This window comes from Anas platyrhynchos, chromosome 17 (assembly GCF_047663525.1).
Source record: "Anas platyrhynchos isolate ZD024472 breed Pekin duck chromosome 17, IASCAAS_PekinDuck_T2T, whole genome shotgun sequence".
In the NCBI taxonomy this organism is placed as follows: domain Eukaryota; kingdom Metazoa; phylum Chordata; class Aves; order Anseriformes; family Anatidae; genus Anas; species Anas platyrhynchos.
The window spans coordinates 1,945,031-1,963,451 of record NC_092603.1 but is presented as its reverse complement, the minus strand read 5'-3'; the positions used below and the strand labels follow the sequence as shown (position 1 = coordinate 1,963,451).

At 53.8% G+C, this 18,421-nt stretch overlaps 2 protein-coding genes and 1 pseudogene across 2 annotated transcripts; 1 reads left to right on the top strand and 2 right to left on the bottom strand.

Moving 5' to 3' along the window:
- Positions 1-1,965: 1,965 nt before the first annotated feature.
- Positions 1,966-4,047, bottom strand: LOC139998915 (butyrophilin subfamily 1 member A1-like). The gene is made up of 5 exons (XM_072024948.1): positions 4,037-4,047; positions 3,480-3,500; positions 3,351-3,371; positions 3,206-3,238; positions 1,966-3,028 (listed from the first exon to the last, which is right to left on the bottom strand). The coding sequence occupies exons 2-5, from the start codon at positions 3,484-3,486 to the stop codon at positions 2,400-2,402; spliced, it is 690 nt and encodes a 229-aa protein (XP_071881049.1). The 5' UTR covers positions 3,487-3,500; positions 4,037-4,047; the 3' UTR covers positions 1,966-2,399.
- LOC139998902 (butyrophilin subfamily 3 member A2-like) lies at positions 4,042-12,776 on the bottom strand. Its single transcript, XM_072024882.1, has 6 exons — positions 12,636-12,776; positions 11,703-11,871; positions 10,373-11,129; positions 5,437-5,784; positions 4,569-4,850; positions 4,042-4,439 (listed from the first exon to the last, which is right to left on the bottom strand). Exons 3-6 carry the CDS (start codon positions 10,569-10,571, stop codon positions 4,261-4,263), a joined length of 1,008 nt encoding a protein of 335 aa, XP_071880983.1. The 5' UTR covers positions 10,572-11,129; positions 11,703-11,871; positions 12,636-12,776; the 3' UTR covers positions 4,042-4,260.
- On the top strand, positions 12,107-17,969 carry LOC139998862 (HLA class II histocompatibility antigen, DM beta chain-like; annotated as a pseudogene).
- Positions 17,970-18,421: the final 452 nt, after the last annotated feature.

The window sequence follows — 18,421 nt, the reverse complement described above, 5'->3', positions numbered from 1 at the left end:
AGGGGAGGGGGTCCACCCCCATTTGGGGTGTCTCACCCTGGTACCTCTCCTTCAGGATCCGCAGGGAGTTGCCCCACCACTCTGTCTCCCGCTCACACTCCCTGATAGCCCTCAACCTCTCCACCTCCTCCTTGAGTTCTGCCACCAGGTGGACCAGGTCATCCACCTGCTCACACCTCACACACACACAGTCTCTCTGCCTCCTGCAGATGGCAGCAAGAGGCTCAGACGCTCCCTGCACCCAGAGACCTGAACTGGTGCATTTTTGAGCAGGCAGTCAGTCTGGGTGTGTACAGACTTGCTAGAGAGAGCACTGTGCCTGGTGGAGACCATTGCAGCCTAGCTAGTGGTAGACTGCCGTTAGAGGAGGTGTTCGTATGGGCGGGGGGGGAACGCTCTGCCCTCCCTGCTCACCGTGCCTGCATGGACTGCCGTGCCACTCCCTTCTGATGCGCCATGCTGTGTTTGCCCGCCCTGGTCGCCGCTTTCCTCGTCTTTGCACTCCCCAGGTGCTGTTTCTGAACCTTCAGGGAGGGGTCCATGCTGGCTTCACGTAAGCCTCGTCAGCCTCCATGGCGAAGGCTGCCAGGTCCTGGTGGCTCCCTCAAGTGGGCTCGATAACGAAAAAACATAGCCCTGCCTGTCCAATCCTCTGCTCTGCTGTAGAAAGCCTTGCACTGGAGTGTTGCACAGAACATTGCGTGGGGACATTGCACAGGGCAGGGAAAAGGGGCTCGCCCACCACTGACCCCATCCCCATCCCTGCTCCAGTGCAGCCCCAAGTCTGCATCATCCCCGCGGAGACGGGGAACGCCCGTGTGCCCGTCCGCCTCAGCTGCCACATCTGGGGCTTCTACTCCCCTGAGGTGACCGTCATCTGGCTGCACAACGGGGACATCATGGAGCCCGACGACTACAACCCCATCTCCTCCATCCCCAATGGCGACTGGAGCTACCAGACGCAGCTGTCCCTGCTGGTGGCCCTGGTGGCAGGCGACACCTACACATGCTCGGTGCAGCACGTCAGCCTGCAGGAGCCTCTCCTGGAGGACTGGAGTGAGTGGAGAGGTGCAGGACCGCACTCGGAGGCCGGCGGTCTTGGCTCCTTGCTGCCACTCACCCGGCCGTGTCTCCGCAGGTCCCGGACTGATGCCAGAGGTGACGATACTGGTGGTGGTGGCCACCATGCTGATCGTGCTGGGACTTGGCTTCTTTCTCGCCTGTGTCTACCGCTTCAGGGCCAGGCCTCCTGCCCCGTGTGAGTGTCTGGGGAGAGCTGGGGCCCTGGTCAAGGGTGACGAGGACTCTGCTCACTCCTCTTCCCCCCTCCGCAGGTTACACTCCCCTCCCTTTAGACAACTACCCTGCAGTTAACAGTGTCCCTATCCCCGTCCCCATTGGCAAGGGGCAAATCATCCCATCTTTTCCCCTTTGTGTCCCCCCTTTCTCTAGGCAGCATCTGAGGACCCCCAGACGGACACCTCCTGGCACCGGCGACTCCCGGTTGGCCCCATCTCAGACCCGATGTCGTGGTGCTGACAATAAAGATGCTCCACAAGCCCTGCTGGTGTCTCTGCAGTGTTCTGGGAAGATGGCAGAGGCTCACACAGTCCTACGGTGTCTCACCAAGAGGAGCGGGTGTGTGGGGGCCATGGCTTGGGACCCCAAAGGGCCAAGCGCGCCCTGGGGTGCCTCAGGCACGGCACTGCTGGCCGGCCGAGGGAAGGGATCGTCCCACTCTGCCCAGCTTGCTGCGGCCTCGCCTCGAGCACTGCATGCAGCTGTGTGCACCGCAGCAGACGAAGGGCGTGAAACTGTGCGAGAGCCTCCAACGGAGGGCTACGAGGACGGCGAAGGCTCTGCAGGGCAAGGCGTGTGAGGAGACGGTCTTCTGCAAGACACCTTCCCAGGCAGCAAGGCCTCAGGACACAAAGCACCCAGGAAATGCCACTGCCAGACTCCATCTTCCTGTGCAAAAACTTTATTTGCCACAGTCCTGCTGCTGCTGGGCCTTGGGTACATATACTCCAGAAGAGGGAACACAGAGCCCCCACAGGCTGCTCATGCTCAGCACCAGGCACAGAGCAAGGATCAACCCCAACCTAGGAGGCAAAGGTGGCCTGCAATGGCCCGCAACACACGGTGACGACATCCCTTGCCCTGGGGACTGCAAGCAGAGGGGAGAGGAGCGTGGAGAGCTGCTGCAGTCCCTGTGCTGCCCGCTGGGGCTCAGAGGCAGGGGGAGACCCGTGGGTGCCAGCAGAGCTTGTGCCCCAGCACAGGAGCCACGTGCAGGGCAGAGCCCAGGGGCTGCAAGGGGCCTGGCCCCTGGTTTTAGAATCCCAGCCTTCCCCCAGCAGCAGGGAGGAATAAAGGAGAGCCCCTGACCCCACTGCCCCTCATTCCTGTGCTGCTCCTGCAGAACCAAGGATAGGTGATGCAGGAGTGTCTGGAGAAGGGCAGGATGTCCCCAGGGCTCGTTTTGGGGTTGGTGGTGTGCTGTCCCTCAGGCACAGCTGAATTTCCCGTGTCCACAACAGGAACCAGGGGCGGATGCTCTCCCCATTGAAGAAGACTGCTGTGAAAGTGAAGATCTGGACCCCGTTGTCAGCGTTGATAAAAGTCACCTGCCCCTGGGTACAGTCCAGACAGACCCAGATCCTTGTGGGGACAGGGGACAGGGACAAGGGGGTGGGAGGAGATGTGAGAGACTTGAGATGATCATTATAGTATTCCACAGCCCAGATCCCTTCTCTAGGGCTCATGTTAATTTTCCCCTTCCTCTCCACAGATGCCCTGGTCACCCCCACAGCCCACCAAGAATCCTTTAGCCGCTTTCCCTCCACCTCTACCAACCAGCAGTGCCTCCCCTCTCTGAAGTCCTTATGGCCCAGCACACAGAAACTAGTGTCAAATCTCTCTGGTGTGTCAGGAACCTGCTGCCGTTCACTTTCCCGTCTCACACTGCTGTTGTCCTGAGACACAACAAGCAGGGGATGAGCTGTGTGTGGATCCAGGGTCACCTTCGCTGCAGGGACAGAAGGAGCCAGGCCATCAGGGGCAGAGCTCAGCCCTGGGCAGGCTTTCCCCAGCTCGGGGCAAGGAGCTGCCCCACGGGGCAGGAGATGGGGCACCTCTTGGCTCCTGAACATGCCCCACCAGGGGCAGGAGAAGCACCTCAGAGGGCAACCCAGTGCACACCTACCTGTATTTTCAGGCAGCAGGAACTTTCTCCATGCTGGAAGGAGAGGGGAGAGCTGGTCACAGCCCACGGCTGGTGGCCAGTGGGTGTGGGCAGGGTGAGGGGCCAGCCCTGAGATATCATGCAGGCCAGGCTCTGTGACACTCACCCAGCTCTGCAGCTTGTTCCACTGGTAAAGGAAGAGTAAAGCAAGGCATGATGAGAGTGGGAGCTGCTCAGCCCATGGCTGCTGCCATGGAAAGGTGCCAAGTCCTTGGGTTTATGAAGGGAATCTTACCGATCATTGCGTCTTTTCTCACTAGAAAAGGAAAGCAAAAGCAATGCATGTTCAGAGAGGAGTGCTTCAAATTCCTTGGTTATTTCTATGGCTTTACCCCAAATCTCTTTGCCCTTGTGAGTGGGCACAGACAGTCTTGCTCTCAGATTGAGAGGGACCAGATTAACAAAGAACTAGGCCCAGCTTTTTGCAAGACTTGTAGCAGTAAGGACAGACACTTGTGCAGCTCTCTGCACCGTGCCACCAAAACACAAGGGGAAGTGAATGGGGACGGGTGGAGGACGTCCCTGTCCCAGAAGCATCAGTGCAGAGCGGGGCAGCCCCGCAGCTCGCTCCCTGTCCTCACCTTGATCCCCGTTCCTTTCAGCCATCCCGGCCGTGTCCCGTGCCCAGGGCAGCCCCAGCCCCAGCACTCCCCACTCCCACCCCAGGCTCCAGCTGCTCCTCCAGCACCCCCAAGCCACCAGCACACAAGCCCCCAGAGCCCACCCAGCCCAGGCCCTCCCACACAGACACCACTTCCCCAGGGGCTGGGGGCAGGGACTGCAAGGACTCACCCAGCTCTTGGCTCTGTGCTGCTGAAAAGCAAAGGCGGAGGAAGAGGTGGTGAGCAGAGCAGCTTGGTTGCTGGGTGGGAGCATGTGGAGGGGGGCTGCGCCTTGCCACCAGCCCCACGCTGCAGCCATGCTCCCTGGCCTCCCACCCAAGAGCATCCTAAGGCCTTTGGCATCCCCAGGAGAACATTCCCTTCCTCCTCCTATGCACCTCCCTGGGCCAGGGCTCAGCCCCACTCCAGACCCAGGGGGGACCCTGCAGAACACCTCCCTCCGCTCCATCCCTGCGCTGCCAGCTTACCTTGCTTTCGAAAGAGATAAACACCGAGGCCAATGGACACAGCCAAAAGCACCAGGACCAGAGACAGAGCCACCATCCAGGGCTGGGCGTTGTGGAAGAAGGGAGCTGAGAAAAGGCAGCAGGAAAGGGGCTGCATTTCCATGTGCGCAGGTGGAAGAGCAAGACCCAGACTTCTCCTGGGTTGGGACAAGTGCAGGGGCCAGGAACACCTCACCCTGGCTGTGCCATTTGTACCTGCGATGTGCAGGGATGATTCCCACTCCTGCTGGATGCGGCTGTTCCTGACCACGCAGGTCAAGGGCCCCTCCACGCTCCCGATCACGATGACGGCACCTTCGATTTCAAAGAGCCCCTCCTGGTCCTGGGAATGTGTCTGGGAGACTGAGGGCAGGTGCTGCCCGCGAGCATCCCTCCACAGCAGCTGCGGCAGCGGGTACCAGCCGGCCGATCGACACAGCACCCGGACGCCTCCGGCCTCGTAGCCACCCAGGGAGAGGTGGGGGTCAGCGCCTGTGGCTGGGGGAAGAGCGTGTGGCTGGGGCTTGCCTTGGGGAGGGATTCAGTTCCAAGGCAAAGACCCCATCTGCTCCCATGCCAGACACAGTCCATCACAGCAACGGCCCCAGGGGCTGAAGGACGAGATGCAAAATCCAGAGAGCAGGGCTGCATAAAGCCAGTGGTTCCAAATTGCCCACGAAACCCAGGTGCTGAACTTCAGCACCTCCAGACAGCATCTCTGCACCAAGCCGTGCTGGGTCAAGAAGCCCCAAGACTTCCTGACAACGTCTCAGTTCTCCCCCAGCGCTGAAAGCAAAAGTAAAGCAGACGTCTGCCTGCTCAGAGGACTCTGTGACTCCCTATGTGCTGTTTGATCCCATTGCTGACACAGCTGAAGGTGCTGCTCAGCAGCCTGTGCCCAGTGCCCTCACAATATTATGATTATTGTCTTCAAGGACACCAGTGAAAACTGACAAAAGTCTCCAGGGAGCTCTCTCCCCAAATATTACCTCCACATCCATGGGCATGCTCCATGCTGTGAAACAGCTGAAACATTCAAAGGACACATAAACTTTGCCCTGGCAGCATCACCCCAGCCACTAACCTGACACCTCCAGATCCACAATAGCTTCGGCATAAGCATCAGCATCTTCCACAGTGCAAAAGTACTGGCCATCATCAGAGGGTCTCAGCCCCGTGATTCGCAAGTCCAGGCTTCCAGCAGAGAGACCATCTCTGACCAACTCTGTCCTCCCGGCATATGCCCCCATCTGTTCTCCATACAGGTCCTCTCCATTGTGGTAGTGGTGCACTGTCTCAGATAACCTGTGCCGAATCCACCTGACCTCCAAGCTGTGAGCATCCCGGAGAGGGGACAAGTGGCAGGGCAGCACGACATCCTGCCCCACGGTGGCAGTGAGAGGGTGTCCTGGTCCCACCACTGTGAGCTGGGCTGGGCAATGGAGAAGGGCACAGAGAGGAGGTGAGATTTTGGAATCGTAATTTTATGTGCAGTGATTGATAAAGGGCGAGCTGTGCATGAGTTGGTGCGTGCTCCGTCCCCCGTGTCCCATGGGAAACCACCAGGGAAAGAGGAGAGGGTGAGGGAGAACGTGCAGGAGAAGGAGGTGTGCTGGGAGTGGGAGCCCTCTTTGCAGCATTCAGGCAGGAGAAGAAGAGCCAGAAAGGGAAGCCAAGACCGCGCCTGTGTTGTGTGAAAGAACCAAAGTGAAAGTGAATCCCAGCATAGGCTGAGCTGGTGGCTTGGGTCTCCTCTTCCCCAGGGCCACTCCCCTGCCCCACAGCAGCAAGTCTGCATGCACAGGGGGGAGAGCCCCCAGCAACCCCACAGGATCCTACCTGAGCCCAGCCGGAGGAGGAGCAGAGTGACGAGAGAAGTCAGGAGGCCCCTGGCTTGGCGGTGAGGCTGGGGTAGCCGCAGCCCCAGGGGAGCCCCATCTCAGATGGAGGTCCCTCAGGGGGCAGGCGGTCCCTGAAGGGTTCTTCTTCAAGGGAGCTACCGCAAAAGACAGAGGTCCCTCACAGCACCCAGATGAGTGGAGACAAGGACCTCTGTACTGCACTCCCCCTCCTCTGTACTGACCTTGGTGTCTGCAGCGAGGTTTCTCACTCCTCACTCTCCCAGCTGCTGTTGTGCAGCAGTTTTTTTTTTTCCTTTTCTTGGGTGTGCTCTCATAGAGATTTAAACTGCATTGCTCGTGGCTTGGCTCTGGGCAGAGGAAGCCCCTTTGGAGCCTGCTGAAACTGGCCCTTATCTAGCTTGGGGCAGCTGCTGAATTCTTTTCACAGGGGCAACTATTGTATGCACCTGAGGCAGGGACTAACTTGTTGGGAAAGAATTTGATCATGAAATTGGGCATTCAAATAGTAAATTGTTAGACTGGAATAATGGTATTATTATGGGGATGCTCTCATACCCTGAGAGCAAAGATATGTTTGACTTTGAGTAGAAAGACTCTGAAATGGGGCAGAAGCAGCAATACAGAGAGACAATCTTACCTCACGGGTTTACAGGGCCACCAATTTATTTGGGCAAGTTCTAGAAGAAATTCCAGAGTACTTCCAACCTCCGAAGAAGGTGTTATGTGGATGATCTTTTATTGTCAGGACAGGAGAAACAGTTGTGAAGGAAGCCCCTAACAAGCTATTCAACTTTCTGGGAAAACAGGGCTTGAAAGTAATGGAAAATAAATTAAAATTTGTAGAAAGAGAAGTCAAATATTTAGGGCATCTAGTGTCTGAGGGGGAATGAAAAATAACTCCAGAGAGGATTGAGGGAGTTGTTAAGCTACCCCAAACTGAACCGTTTTAAGAGAAAGAGGTTTTTAAGGAAATAGGAGTCACGAAGTCCAAAGGAAAACAGAAACTCCCTGATGGGAGCGAAATGCTGAATAAAGTGCTATTGAGGCAAATATTAACTGTTTTATATCAAGAATGTCATTGGGGAATTCAAGGAATATGTGGCGCTGTGCTATGGAAATAATTATTTGTAGGAATACATATACTCTGGCTGAACAACTATTAGGGAAATAGGAATTTAAAAGAGTCAGCCCGAAGGGGCAAGAACCGGGAGTTCAATGCTTCCAAAATGTACAGGAGGATTTTACAGAACTCCTTAGAGCAGGTAGATATTACTAGTCTTGGTAGATCATTTGTCAGGGTGGGTGGAAGCTTTCCCTAAAGTATCTGCTACTGTGAACATAGTAACTAAAGTAATTCTGGAACAAATAACTCCCAGGTATGGAATTGTTGAAAATATTGACTCTGATCAAGGAAATCACTTTATGTCAGAAATATTGCAAGGGCTAATATGGACTGTAGGAATTAACTGGAAATTTCACATTCCTTGGCATCCTTCTTCTTTCTGGAAGCCGTGGACTGTTAGCTCAAGCCCTACCCTTGGAAGCTCCGATCCAACCATTTTGAGAAGGAGCTTGGGTTCTGATGTGAATATGGAGAGAACTGAAACTGCAACCTGAGTGGGATGGACTGTTCCAAGTGCTCCTGACTATTGAAATGACAGTAAGAACACCTGAGAAAGGGTGGACTCATATCTGGGTAAAAGCATCAGTTAACTCTGATACCAGAGAGACTGCATTAACAAAGACTTTCCAGGTTAAAACTGTTGAAACTGTTTATTGTAAATCTTTAACTTCTCCTTAGAAGAATTCGTAATGAATTAATGAGTAAAAGGGATTGAATTACACAGAATTGGAGTGTTTCCAGGGAACACTCCCTGGAAGTAGGAGAAAGAAGGGTATTTAATCCCCACCAGAAGAATCCTTATTAGTATGTGATTTCTATTGTTTTTCTTACTTATTATTTCTTTATTATTTTAGGGGTGTGTATATATACATAGTAATGATGTATTTTGAGTTTATCTTAGTAATAGCTATTCTCAATGGATTAGTGATAGTATGGAGGGAAAAATCAGCATTCCCAATTAATCCAGAACATCTCTTGAGTTCCATCTCAAAATAATTGTTGGATTTGCACCCAGATGCCTAGAAAGACTGGAAAGGCCTTGTCCCTGATTACTATTTCCAGCAGCAACTGTGTCTGGAATCTCTAGATTTCTAAAAGGGACAGATCATACACAGTCCTGGGAAGGAATAGATTTTGAAGTTGAGTTCCCTACATGTAACCCTGGCTACAATATGCTGTGTTACCAAAGGTGCCTTTTAAACAATATTGGTAGAAACTCAGGGGGCAATAGTACTGACCCTGTGTGTGGAAATATCCATGAAGTAGGGAATCATCCGTACTGTACCAAATATAGTAACAACGGGAATGCTAATATGCATAATGTACACCAGATGCAACATGAGAATCCTGTAAGCAGATGGCCTGTCCTGAATGGCAAAGGGTGGTACTGGCTGTATGGCAATAAAGCTAGGAAGGTGTTGCCCCTAGGATGGAAGGGAGCTTGCACCCTGGAGGCAATAATTCCAAATGTAACTATTATTGAAGACCCACAAAGCCAAAGCCCCCTTGAGACCACATGCAGAATTAAGTGGACTCCAGATAATCCTTTAGTAAAACTCCCTAGCATTTTACAGTTTTGCAAGGTGTTTTTTTGCCTTGGTTAAGGGTGAGTGAATTAGAAAAAGCTATTGTAAACATCTCAAAACACAAAAATATTGTAAAAATATTGAAGATCTAGAAAATAAGATAAAGTTTGCAAAAATAGTACTCTAGAATCAAATAGTATTAGATTTATTAATATCCTCATAAGGAGGAACATGCCCTGTAATTAATACTAGTTTATGTATATATGTAGATCAAATGGGATGAATTTCACTGATCGAAAAAATTATTTGGGAAAACCAAAACCAAAACAAACCAAAACAAGCAAACAAACAAACAAACAAAAAAACACAAGATCCTACATAGAGTAACTCAAAATGACATTTCCTGGGGATTTAGAAACATTTGGGAGAAACTAATTTCATGATTGGCTGCATGGAATTGGCTCAAACAACTATTTGTTGTTATTGTAAAATAATGACATTGTATATGTATCATCCCCCGTGACATCTGAAGAAGACTATTGCACCTTAATGTTGGAAAAAGTTGAGTGTGGTATGTGAAGAAGTGCAAAAACAACAATAGGAGTAAGAAAAGAAGAGGCGGGAACTGTGAGAAACAAAGTTCTATTTTTGCAGCAGAGAATTATTTTTCTGTATTCCAAGGTAATTGTGTAGTCATAATAAGGAGAAATGCTAAGTAGATAAGTGGACCGTAGAAGGCGTCACTGTTCCAAAATAAGGTGGAAGCTTGAGGAAAACAGGATGAGCATTGCAAGAACAGGAGAATAAAGATCAAAAGTTCTCAAAACGTAAGAAAGGAGAAATTAAAGGGTTGTAAAAAAAAAAAAGAAAAGAAAAGAAAAATCGTACCTATATGGTATAGAGGATCGTCGAGTAGCTTGTGAACCTGTAGTACTCAGCCAAAGAGGAAACAGGGGAGGTGATCAGGCGTCGGGTAATAGGGAATAAAAGGTTAGGATTTGTTTACCAAAATGTGCTCCTGATTGATGGGACCATTGCAATTGTGAATAAAATAGCTTCAGAGAAGATTCTGTCTGAAGAAAATTATTTGAGATGTTTCTCACACAGGGCAATGGAGAAGGGCACAGAGAGGAGGTAAGATTTTGCCATTGTAAATTTAGGGGAAGTGAGTGTCAAAGGTCAAGCTGTGCGTGAGTTGGTGCATGATGCATCCCCCGTGTCCCATGGGAAACCAGCGGGGAAACAGGAGAGGGAGAGGGAGGATGTATAGGAGAAGGAGGTGTGCTGGGAGTGGGAGCCCTCTCTGCAGCATTCGGGCGGGTGAAGGAGACACAGAAAGGGCAGGCAAGGCAGCAGCCATATTGTGTGAACGAACCAAAGTGAAAGAGAAACCCAGCACGGGCGAGCTGTGGGCTCGGGTCCCCCCTGCCCCACAGCCGCTCCCCTGCCCCACAGCAGCACGTCTATAAGACAAAGGGGTGAGCCCCCAGCAGCCCTGCAGGATCCTACCTGAGCCCAGCTGTAGGAGGAGCAGAGTGATGAGGGAAGTCAGGAGGCTCCTGGCATGCCTGGTGAGACTGGGGGTGCCGCAGCCCCAGGGGAGCCCCATCTGAGTGAGAGGTTTTCCAGGGGGCAGATGGCCCCTGCAGGTGTTCTTCTCCAAGGGAGCCCCACCAAAAGAGAGAGGTCCCTCACAGCACCCAGCCATGCTGCAGGAAACACAGGGCTACGCCCAACTTCCCAAGCCTTTTCCTGCATCCTGGTTGCAGTAATCGTCTAGGAGGAGCTGTGGTCCTGAAGCAGTGGGGACAAGTGTCTGTTGAGTTCTGCATGCCTGGCACTGAGATGCGGAAGATGCTAAAAGTGATCTGAATTAATATTTAGCTACATATATGGCAAAATATCCTGAATATTGGGGATGCTGTAGAGAACCTTAAAATATCCCAATTGTCGGGGATGGAGATGAGAACCTTATGAGAAACAGACGTAAAAAGGAAGATATAGCTCAAGGCCAACGGTGAGGGAAGGACAAACATGTTGTTAGGGAGGGATGAACAACTTGTTGGCAGGAAGGAAGGCAAAGTTAAGCATAAAACTCCTCAATACTGTCCAACAAAGGTAATATTATGGAAATGAGCACTTGGAAGAGGTCCGCCTTTTCCGAGATGTTGTGGTTTAACCTGGCTGGCAGCTAAACACCACACAGCCGTTTGCTCATTCTCCACCCTCCTTCTCTGGGATCACGGAGAGAACCGTGAAGTGAAGCCTGTGGATTGAGATAAAGGCAGTTTATTAAGACAGGAAAATAATAGTAACAACAACAAGAATAATAATAGTACTACTACTAACAGTGTGTATGAAACAAATGATGCACAATGCTCACCACCCACTGACCGATGCCCAGCCTAACCCCGAGCAGTCTGCTCCCACCCCCCCCAGCTAGCCACCCCTACAGATTGTTTAGCATGATCCGAAATGATACGGAATACCCCTTTGACCAGTTGGGGTTATCTGTCCTGGGTCTGTCCCCTCCCAGCTCCTGATGCACCCCTAGCCTGCACTCTGGCAGGACAGAGCGAGAAGCTGAAACATCCTTGGCTTGGTGTAAGCACTGCTCTGCAACAATTAAAACATCAGCATGTTATCAGCACTCTTCACATCCTAATAGAAAACATAGCACCCTACCAGCTACTAGGAGGAAAATTAACTCTAGCCTATCTGAAACCAGGACAGGGGAAAATAATGAATATGTATTAGAGCTCATGTAATATGTAACAGTGCTCTTTTTGAGGGAATCAATTCCCAATGTGCCTGGTGTACCGCAAAAATGTATACCTACTTTAAAACCTTATGGTTGTGGAGTCTTTTCTGTGTGTCAGCACCACCATTCCACTGCAGCTGCGTGCCCAGTCAAACACCTTCAGCAAGTAAGAGGGGCTTGTCCCCAACAGGGGCCTCTCCAGAGCTCGAGTGAAAGCCACTGTCTAGGCTCATTCATCTCCACCCATCTAAGGAGGAATCAAACAGTGAGCATTGGGACAATGCAGAGCTGCATAATGTCATGTCGAGACCTTTCCAAATTCTATCTCAAGGGTTCTTTGGTCTTTAAATTTAAGCAGTCAAACGTTGCCCCAGTTACCAAGAAGGTCAATAAAAATGTCCCTGGGGACTGACTTGGGGAGGGATTCAGTTCCAAGGCAAAGACCCCATCTGCTCCCATGTCAGACACAGCCCAGACCAGTCATGGTCCAAGGGTCTCTGGGACTGGGTGCTACATGGACCCACCCTCACCCAAAAACACCCTCCTATGTACCGGACCCAGAGAGCAAGGCTGCACAATTCCAGTGGCTTGAAATTGCCCAGAAAAACCAAGTGCTGAGCTTCAGCACCTCCAGGCAGCATCTCTGCACCAAGCTGTGCTGGTTCAAGAAGCCCCAAGACTTCCAGGCAATGTCTCAGGTCTCCCCCAGCACAGAAAGCAAAAGTAAAGCAGACGTCCAGCTGCTCAGAGGATTCTGCAATTCTCCCTGTGTGCTGTTTAGTCCCATTGCTGACACAGCTGAAGGTGCTGCTCAGCAGCCTGTGCCCAGTGCCCTCACAATATTATAATTATTGTCTTCAATGACACCAGTGAAAACTGACAAAACTATACAGGCAGCTCTCTCCCCAGATATTACCTCCACATCCATGGGCATGCTCCATGCTGTGAAACAGCTGAAACATTCAAAGGACACGTAAACTCTGCCCTGGCAGCATCACCCCAGCCACTAACCTGACACCTCCAGATCCACAATAGCTTCAGCATAAGCATCAGCATCTCCCAAAGTGCAGAAGTACTGGCCATCATCAGAGGGTCTCAGTCCTGTGATTCGCAAGTCCAGGCTTCCAGCAGAGAGACCGTCTCTGACCAACTCTGTCCTCCCGGCATATGCCTCCATCTGCTCCCTGTACAGGTCCTCTCCATTGTGGTAGTGGTGCACTGTCTCAGAGATATGGTCCTGGATCCACCTGACCTCCAAGGTGCGAGCATCGCGTTGAGGGGACAAGTGGCAGGACAGCACGACATCCTGCCCCACGGTGGCAGTGAGAGGGTGTCCTGGTCCCTCCACTCTGAGCTGGGCTGGGCAATGGAGAAGGGCACAAAGAGGTGGTGAGATTTTGCTATCATAAATTTAGGGTCAGTGAGTGACAAAAAGCGAGCTGTGTATGAGTTGGTGCGTGCTGCGTCCCCTGTGTATTGTGGGAAACCACCAGGGAAACAGGAGAGGGAGAGGGAGGACGTGCAGGAGAAGGAGGTGTGCTGGGAGTGGGAGCCCTCTCTGCAGCATTTGGGCGGGTGAAGGAGACACAGAAAGGGCAGGCAAGGCAGCAGCCATATTGCGTGAACCAAAGTGAAAGTGAAACCCAGCGTGGGCGAGCTGTGGGCTCGGGTCCCCCCTGTCCCACAGCCTCTCCCCTGCCCCACAGCAGCAAGTCTGCATGCACAGGGGGGAGAGCCCCCAGCAGCCTCTCAGGATCCTACCTGAGCCCAGGCGGAGGAGGAGCAGAGTGACAAGGGAAGTCAGGAGGCCCCTGGCATGGCCGGTGAAGCTGGGGTGGCTGCAGCCCCAGGGTAGCACCATGTGAGAGAGAGGTCCCCCAGGGGACAGGGGGCCCCCCAGGTGTTTTTCTCCTAGTCCAGGTAGATGCCCTTCACAGCACTCAGCAGAGCCGCAGAAGGTACAAGGCTCCGCCCAACTTTCCCAACCTTTGCCCTGTTCCTGGCTGCAATAACCCTGCTGGAACAGCTCTGCCCCTGGGGCAATGTCTGGGGAGCTCTGCAGGGCTGGCACCACCATCCCATTGCAGCTGGGTGCCCAGTCCACTGCCTTTAGTAAGCACGAGGTGCTTGTCCCCAGCAGGGGCCTCTCCAGACCTCCAGGGAAAGCCACTGGCTAAGGTCGTTCATCTCCACGCATGCAAGGAGGAATCAAACTGTGAGCAATGGGAAAATGTGGAGAGATGGCAGTGAAGAGCTGAGCATGATCGGAGGCTGCAGGGAATGGGACACAGCTGGGTGTCGAGCCCAGAGCTGCCACCTTTGCCCAGGGTGCTGAAGGCAAAGTGCCAGTGCCTCTCCCAGCTCCAGTAAAGCAGGCATAGCATAAGATTGTCTCAGATAGGCAGGGACATTCTTCTAGATTTTAGGTGGATGAGGAAAGTTCCTGTTTGCTGGAAGAGAAGTCAGGCAACATGGAAGGACTACAGAGGTACTGTTTGCTTTTGTATGGAGAAAATTCCTATGGCCAAAGCTCAATTTGAGTTGAAGCTGGACAGTACTGTGAGGGGAAATAAAATGCTTTTTTTTTTTTTTTTTTTTTTTCTTAAACTATCTTAACAGGAAAAGTAGGGTGAGAGAAAGCATTGGTCTGTTACTTGATGGGGGTGGTCAGACAGGGTCATTCACAGAAATGTTTATTGCTTTCTTTGCCTTTGCCTTCAACACTGATACTGGGCTGTGTGACTCCAGGTGCCCTAGCTGGAGGACAGTGACTGCAGGAACGATAAAGTCTCAACAACCCTGAATTTGTGTGGGATTTTCTGCTCCAGATGAATTCATACAAGACTATAGGGCCTGATGGGATTCATCCCAGAGTATGAAGAGATCTGGCTGAATGCATACATCTTCCCCTCAAGGCCCTTTACCATCTCTGTGGCCCTTCTCTGGACACTCTCCAATAGTTTCACGTCCTTCTTGTGCTGTGGTGGCCAGAACTGCACAGAGTCCTCGAGGTCAGGCCGAAGAGCTCAGAGCAGAGTGGGACAATCACCTCCCTTGACCAACTAGTGATGCTGTGCTCGATGCACCCCAGGATACGGTTGGCCCTCCTGGCTGCTAGGGCACACTGCTGGCTCATGTGCAGCTTGCTGTCAACCACAACTCCCAGATCCCTCTCTGCAGGGCTGCTCTCCAGTGTCTCATCCCCCAGTCTGCACGTATAGCCAGGGTTACTGTGTCCCAGGTGCAGGACCCGGCACTTGCCTTTGTTAAACTTCATGTGGTTGGTGATTGTCCAGCCCTCCAATCTGTCCAGATCTCCCTGCAAGGGCTTTCCACCCTCAGCCGAGTCAACAACTCCTCCCATGGGATGCCATCATTCCCAAACTGATCCTACATGGGCTTCCCATAGGCAGCAGCTCTCCAACAACTGCCCCAGTATGGGTCTGTAGTATGAGGTACATCTGTCAGGAGCAAACTGTTCCAATCTGGGTAACCCATGGGTGGCAGCTCCCCCCAGACCTCCTGATCCTGCGTGGGCTCCTCTCCATGGGCTGTGGCTCTGGCCTGGGGCCTGCTCTTGTGGGGGCTCTCCATGGGCCACAGCCTCCTCCAGGCCCCATCCACCTCCTGCACTGGGGGCTCCTCCATGGGCTGCAGTGTGGAGATCTGCTCCACCTGTACTCCCGCTCCATCCACTAACCGCCCCAGTCCCCTAACGTCCCGTTTGATAGCCTTCAGGCTTCTCTCTTCAATGACATCACTGCCAGCCTGGACTATCAAAGGGGATAGTAGGTCAGAGGGGCAAACCAGGTTGGGAAGTTTTCTGGCAATTTCCTTGACCCTGGCACCTGGGAGGAAGCAGATTTCCCTACAGCTAGGGTCAGGCTGACAATTAGGGCCCTTTGTTCCCCTGAGAAGGGAGTCGCCTACAACAATCTCCCTTCTTTCTGTCCTGGTGGAGGCAGTCCTGAGGCATGGAGTTGACTTCCTCACCCTAGGCATCCTCCTGGCTACACTTTCTACCTCTTCCTCAGCTACCGGTCCCTCAAGCTCCAGAGCTCCAAACCTGTTGTGGAAGGGCACCTGGGAAGGTGGGGCCTTTTGGGGAGGGCATCGCCTGTGATGTCGAGCAGGGACCTGTCTCCATTCTTCCTCAACTCCTAGGTCCCCTCCCTCTGCCCAAGAGTGACAGGGGAGGGGGTCCACCCCCATTTGGGGTGTCTCACCCCGGTACTTCTCCTTCAGGCCCCGCAGGGAGTTGCCCCACCACTCTATCTCCCGCTCACACTCCCTGATAGCCCTCAACCTCTCCACCTCCTCCTTGAGTTCTGCCACCAGGTGGACCAGGTCATCCACCTGCTCACACCTCACACACACACAGTCTCTCTGCCTCCCGCAGATGGCAGCAAGAGGCTCAGACGCTCCCTGCACCCAGAGACCTGAACTGGTGCATTTTTGAGCGGGCAGTCAGTCTGGGTGTGTATAGACTTGCTAGAGAGAGCACTGTGCCTGGTGGAGACCATTGCAGCCTAGCTAGTGGTAGACCGCCTTTAGAGGAGTTGTTCATATGGTCCGGGGGGGAACGCTCTGCCCTCCCTTCTTGCCCTGCCTGCATGAATTGCCTCCCACTCCCTTCTGATGCGCCATGCCCTGTTTGCCCTCCCGGATCGCTGCGTTCCTGGTTGTCTTGCTCCCCAGGGGCAGCTTTTGAACTGCCAAGGAGGGGGCCCTGCTGGCTCTGCCAAAGCCTTGTCATCCTCTGTGGTAAGGGCTGCTGGGTCCTGGCATCTCCCACAAGTGGGCTTGATGCTAGAAAAATATAGCCCTGCCTGTCCGATCCCCTGCTCTGCTGCAGAAAGGGTTTGCTCTGGAGCTGATCACCTCGGCAAGATGTTGCACTTGCACCAGGCATTGCATGGGGGTGTTGCAGAGCACACTGCGTGAGGATGTCGCAGGGGGATGTTGCACACAGCACTGCACAGCGCATTACATTGCCCTTTGCAAGGGGATGTTGCAGATAGCCATGCCTCTTGCAGGGTGTGGCACAAGGGCGTTGCACAGGGCATCGCATGGGTATGTCACACCTGACATCGCGTGGGATAATGCCTAGAGCTTTGTACAGGAGTGTTGCATGGGAGCGTTGCACGGAACATTCCGTGGGGACATTGTACAGAGCAGGAAAAAGGGGCTCGCCCACCACTGACCCCATCCCCATCCCTGCTCCAGCGCAGCCCCCAATCTGCTGCCCCAGTAGTTACCCAGAGGTGTTGTAGAGCATGTTGCAAGGAGATGTTGCACCGGGCATTGCATGGGGATGTTGCAGAGCACGCTGCGTGAGAACATCACAGGGGGATGTTGCACGGAGCACTGCACAGCACATTGCATTGGGCATTGCAAGGGGATGTTGCACAGAGCAATGCCTCTTGCAGGGTGTGGCACAGGGGTGTTGCACAGGGCATCGCATGGGGATATCACACGTGATATCACACAGGACAAGGCCTAGAGCTTGCACAGGGCGTTGCATGGGGAAGTGGCATGGGGAAGTTGTGTGGAGCTTTGCACGAGAGCATTGCACAACATTGCGTGAGGACGTTGCATAGGGCAGGGAAAAGGGGCTCGCCCACCACTGACCCCCATCCCCATCCCTGCTCCAGTGCAGCCCCAAGTCCGCATCATCCCCGCGGAGATGGGGAACGCCCGTGTGCCCGTCTGCCTCAGCTGCCACATCTGGGGCTTCTACCCCCCGAGGTGACCGTCATCTGGCTGCACAACGGGGACATCGTGGAGCCCGACGACTACAACCCCATCTCCGCCATCCCCAATGGCGACTGGAGCTACCAGAGCAAGGTGTCCCTGCTGGTGGCCCCGGTGGCAGGCGACACCTACATGTGCTCGGTGCAGCACGTCAGCCTGCAGGAGCCTCTCCTGGAGGACTGGAGTGAGTGGAGAGGCGCAGGACCGCACCCGGAGGCCGGCGGTCTTGGCACCTTGCTGCCACTCACCCGGCCGTGTCCCCACAGGTCCCGGACTGATGCCGGAGGTGATGATACTGGTGGCGGTGGCCACCGTGCTGATGGTGCTGGGACTTGGCTTATTTCTCGCCGGCATCTACCGCTTCAGGGCCAGTCCTCCCGCCCCGGGTGAGTGTCCGGGGAGAACCGGGGCCGTGGTCAAGGGCGTCGAGGACTCTGCTCACTCCTCTTCTCTCCCCCGCAGGTTACACCCCCCTCCCTGGAGACAACTACCCCGCAGGTAACGGTGTCCCCATCCCCGTCCACATCAGTGAGGGGCAAATTTCCCCATCTCTCACCCTGTGTGTCCCCCCCTTCCCCAGGCAGCATCTGAGGACCCCCAGACGGACACCTCCTGGCACCGGTGGCTCCCGGTTGGCCCCATCTCAGACCCAATGTCATGGTGCTGACAATAAAGATGCTCCACAAGCCCCACTGGTGTCTGTGAAGAGTTCTGGGCACAGGGCAGAGGGTCACGCACTCCTACAGTGTCTCACCAAGATTAGCGGGTGTGGGGGGGCCATGGCATGGGACCCCAAAGGGCAAAGCGTGCCCTGGGGTGCCTCAGGCACGGCACTGTTGGCCGGCCGAGGGAAGGGATCATCCCGCTCTGCTCGGCCTGCTGCGGCCTCGCCTCGAGCACTGCGTGCAGCTGTGGGCACCGCAGCAGACGAAGGGCGTGAAACTGTGCGAGAGCCTCCAAGGGAGGGCTACGAGGACGGCGAAGGCTCTGCAGGGCAAGGCGTGTGAGGAGACGGTCTGCTGCAAGACGCCTTCCCAGGCAGC

Coding starts and splice junctions, on each gene's coding strand:
- LOC139998915 (XM_072024948.1), bottom strand. Junction 3,239..3,350: donor GGAACAAGCTGCAGAGCTGG/GTGAGTGTCACA, acceptor CTCTCCTTCCAG/CATGGAGAAAGTTCCTGCTG. Junction 3,029..3,205: donor CCTGCTGCCTGAAAATACAG/GTAGGTGTGCAC, acceptor CTGTCCCTGCAG/CGAAGGTGACCCTGGATCCA.
- LOC139998902 (XM_072024882.1), bottom strand. CDS start 10,571: ATGGCTGGGTGCTGTGAGGGACCTCTCTCTTTTGGTGGGGCTCCCTTG. Junction 4,851..5,436: donor TGTGGATCTGGAGGTGTCAG/GTTAGTGGCTGG, acceptor CTCTTCCCCCAG/CCACAGGCGCTGACCCCCAC. Junction 4,440..4,568: donor ATCATCCCTGCACATCGCAG/GTACAAATGGCA, acceptor GCCTTTTCTCAG/CTCCCTTCTTCCACAACGCC.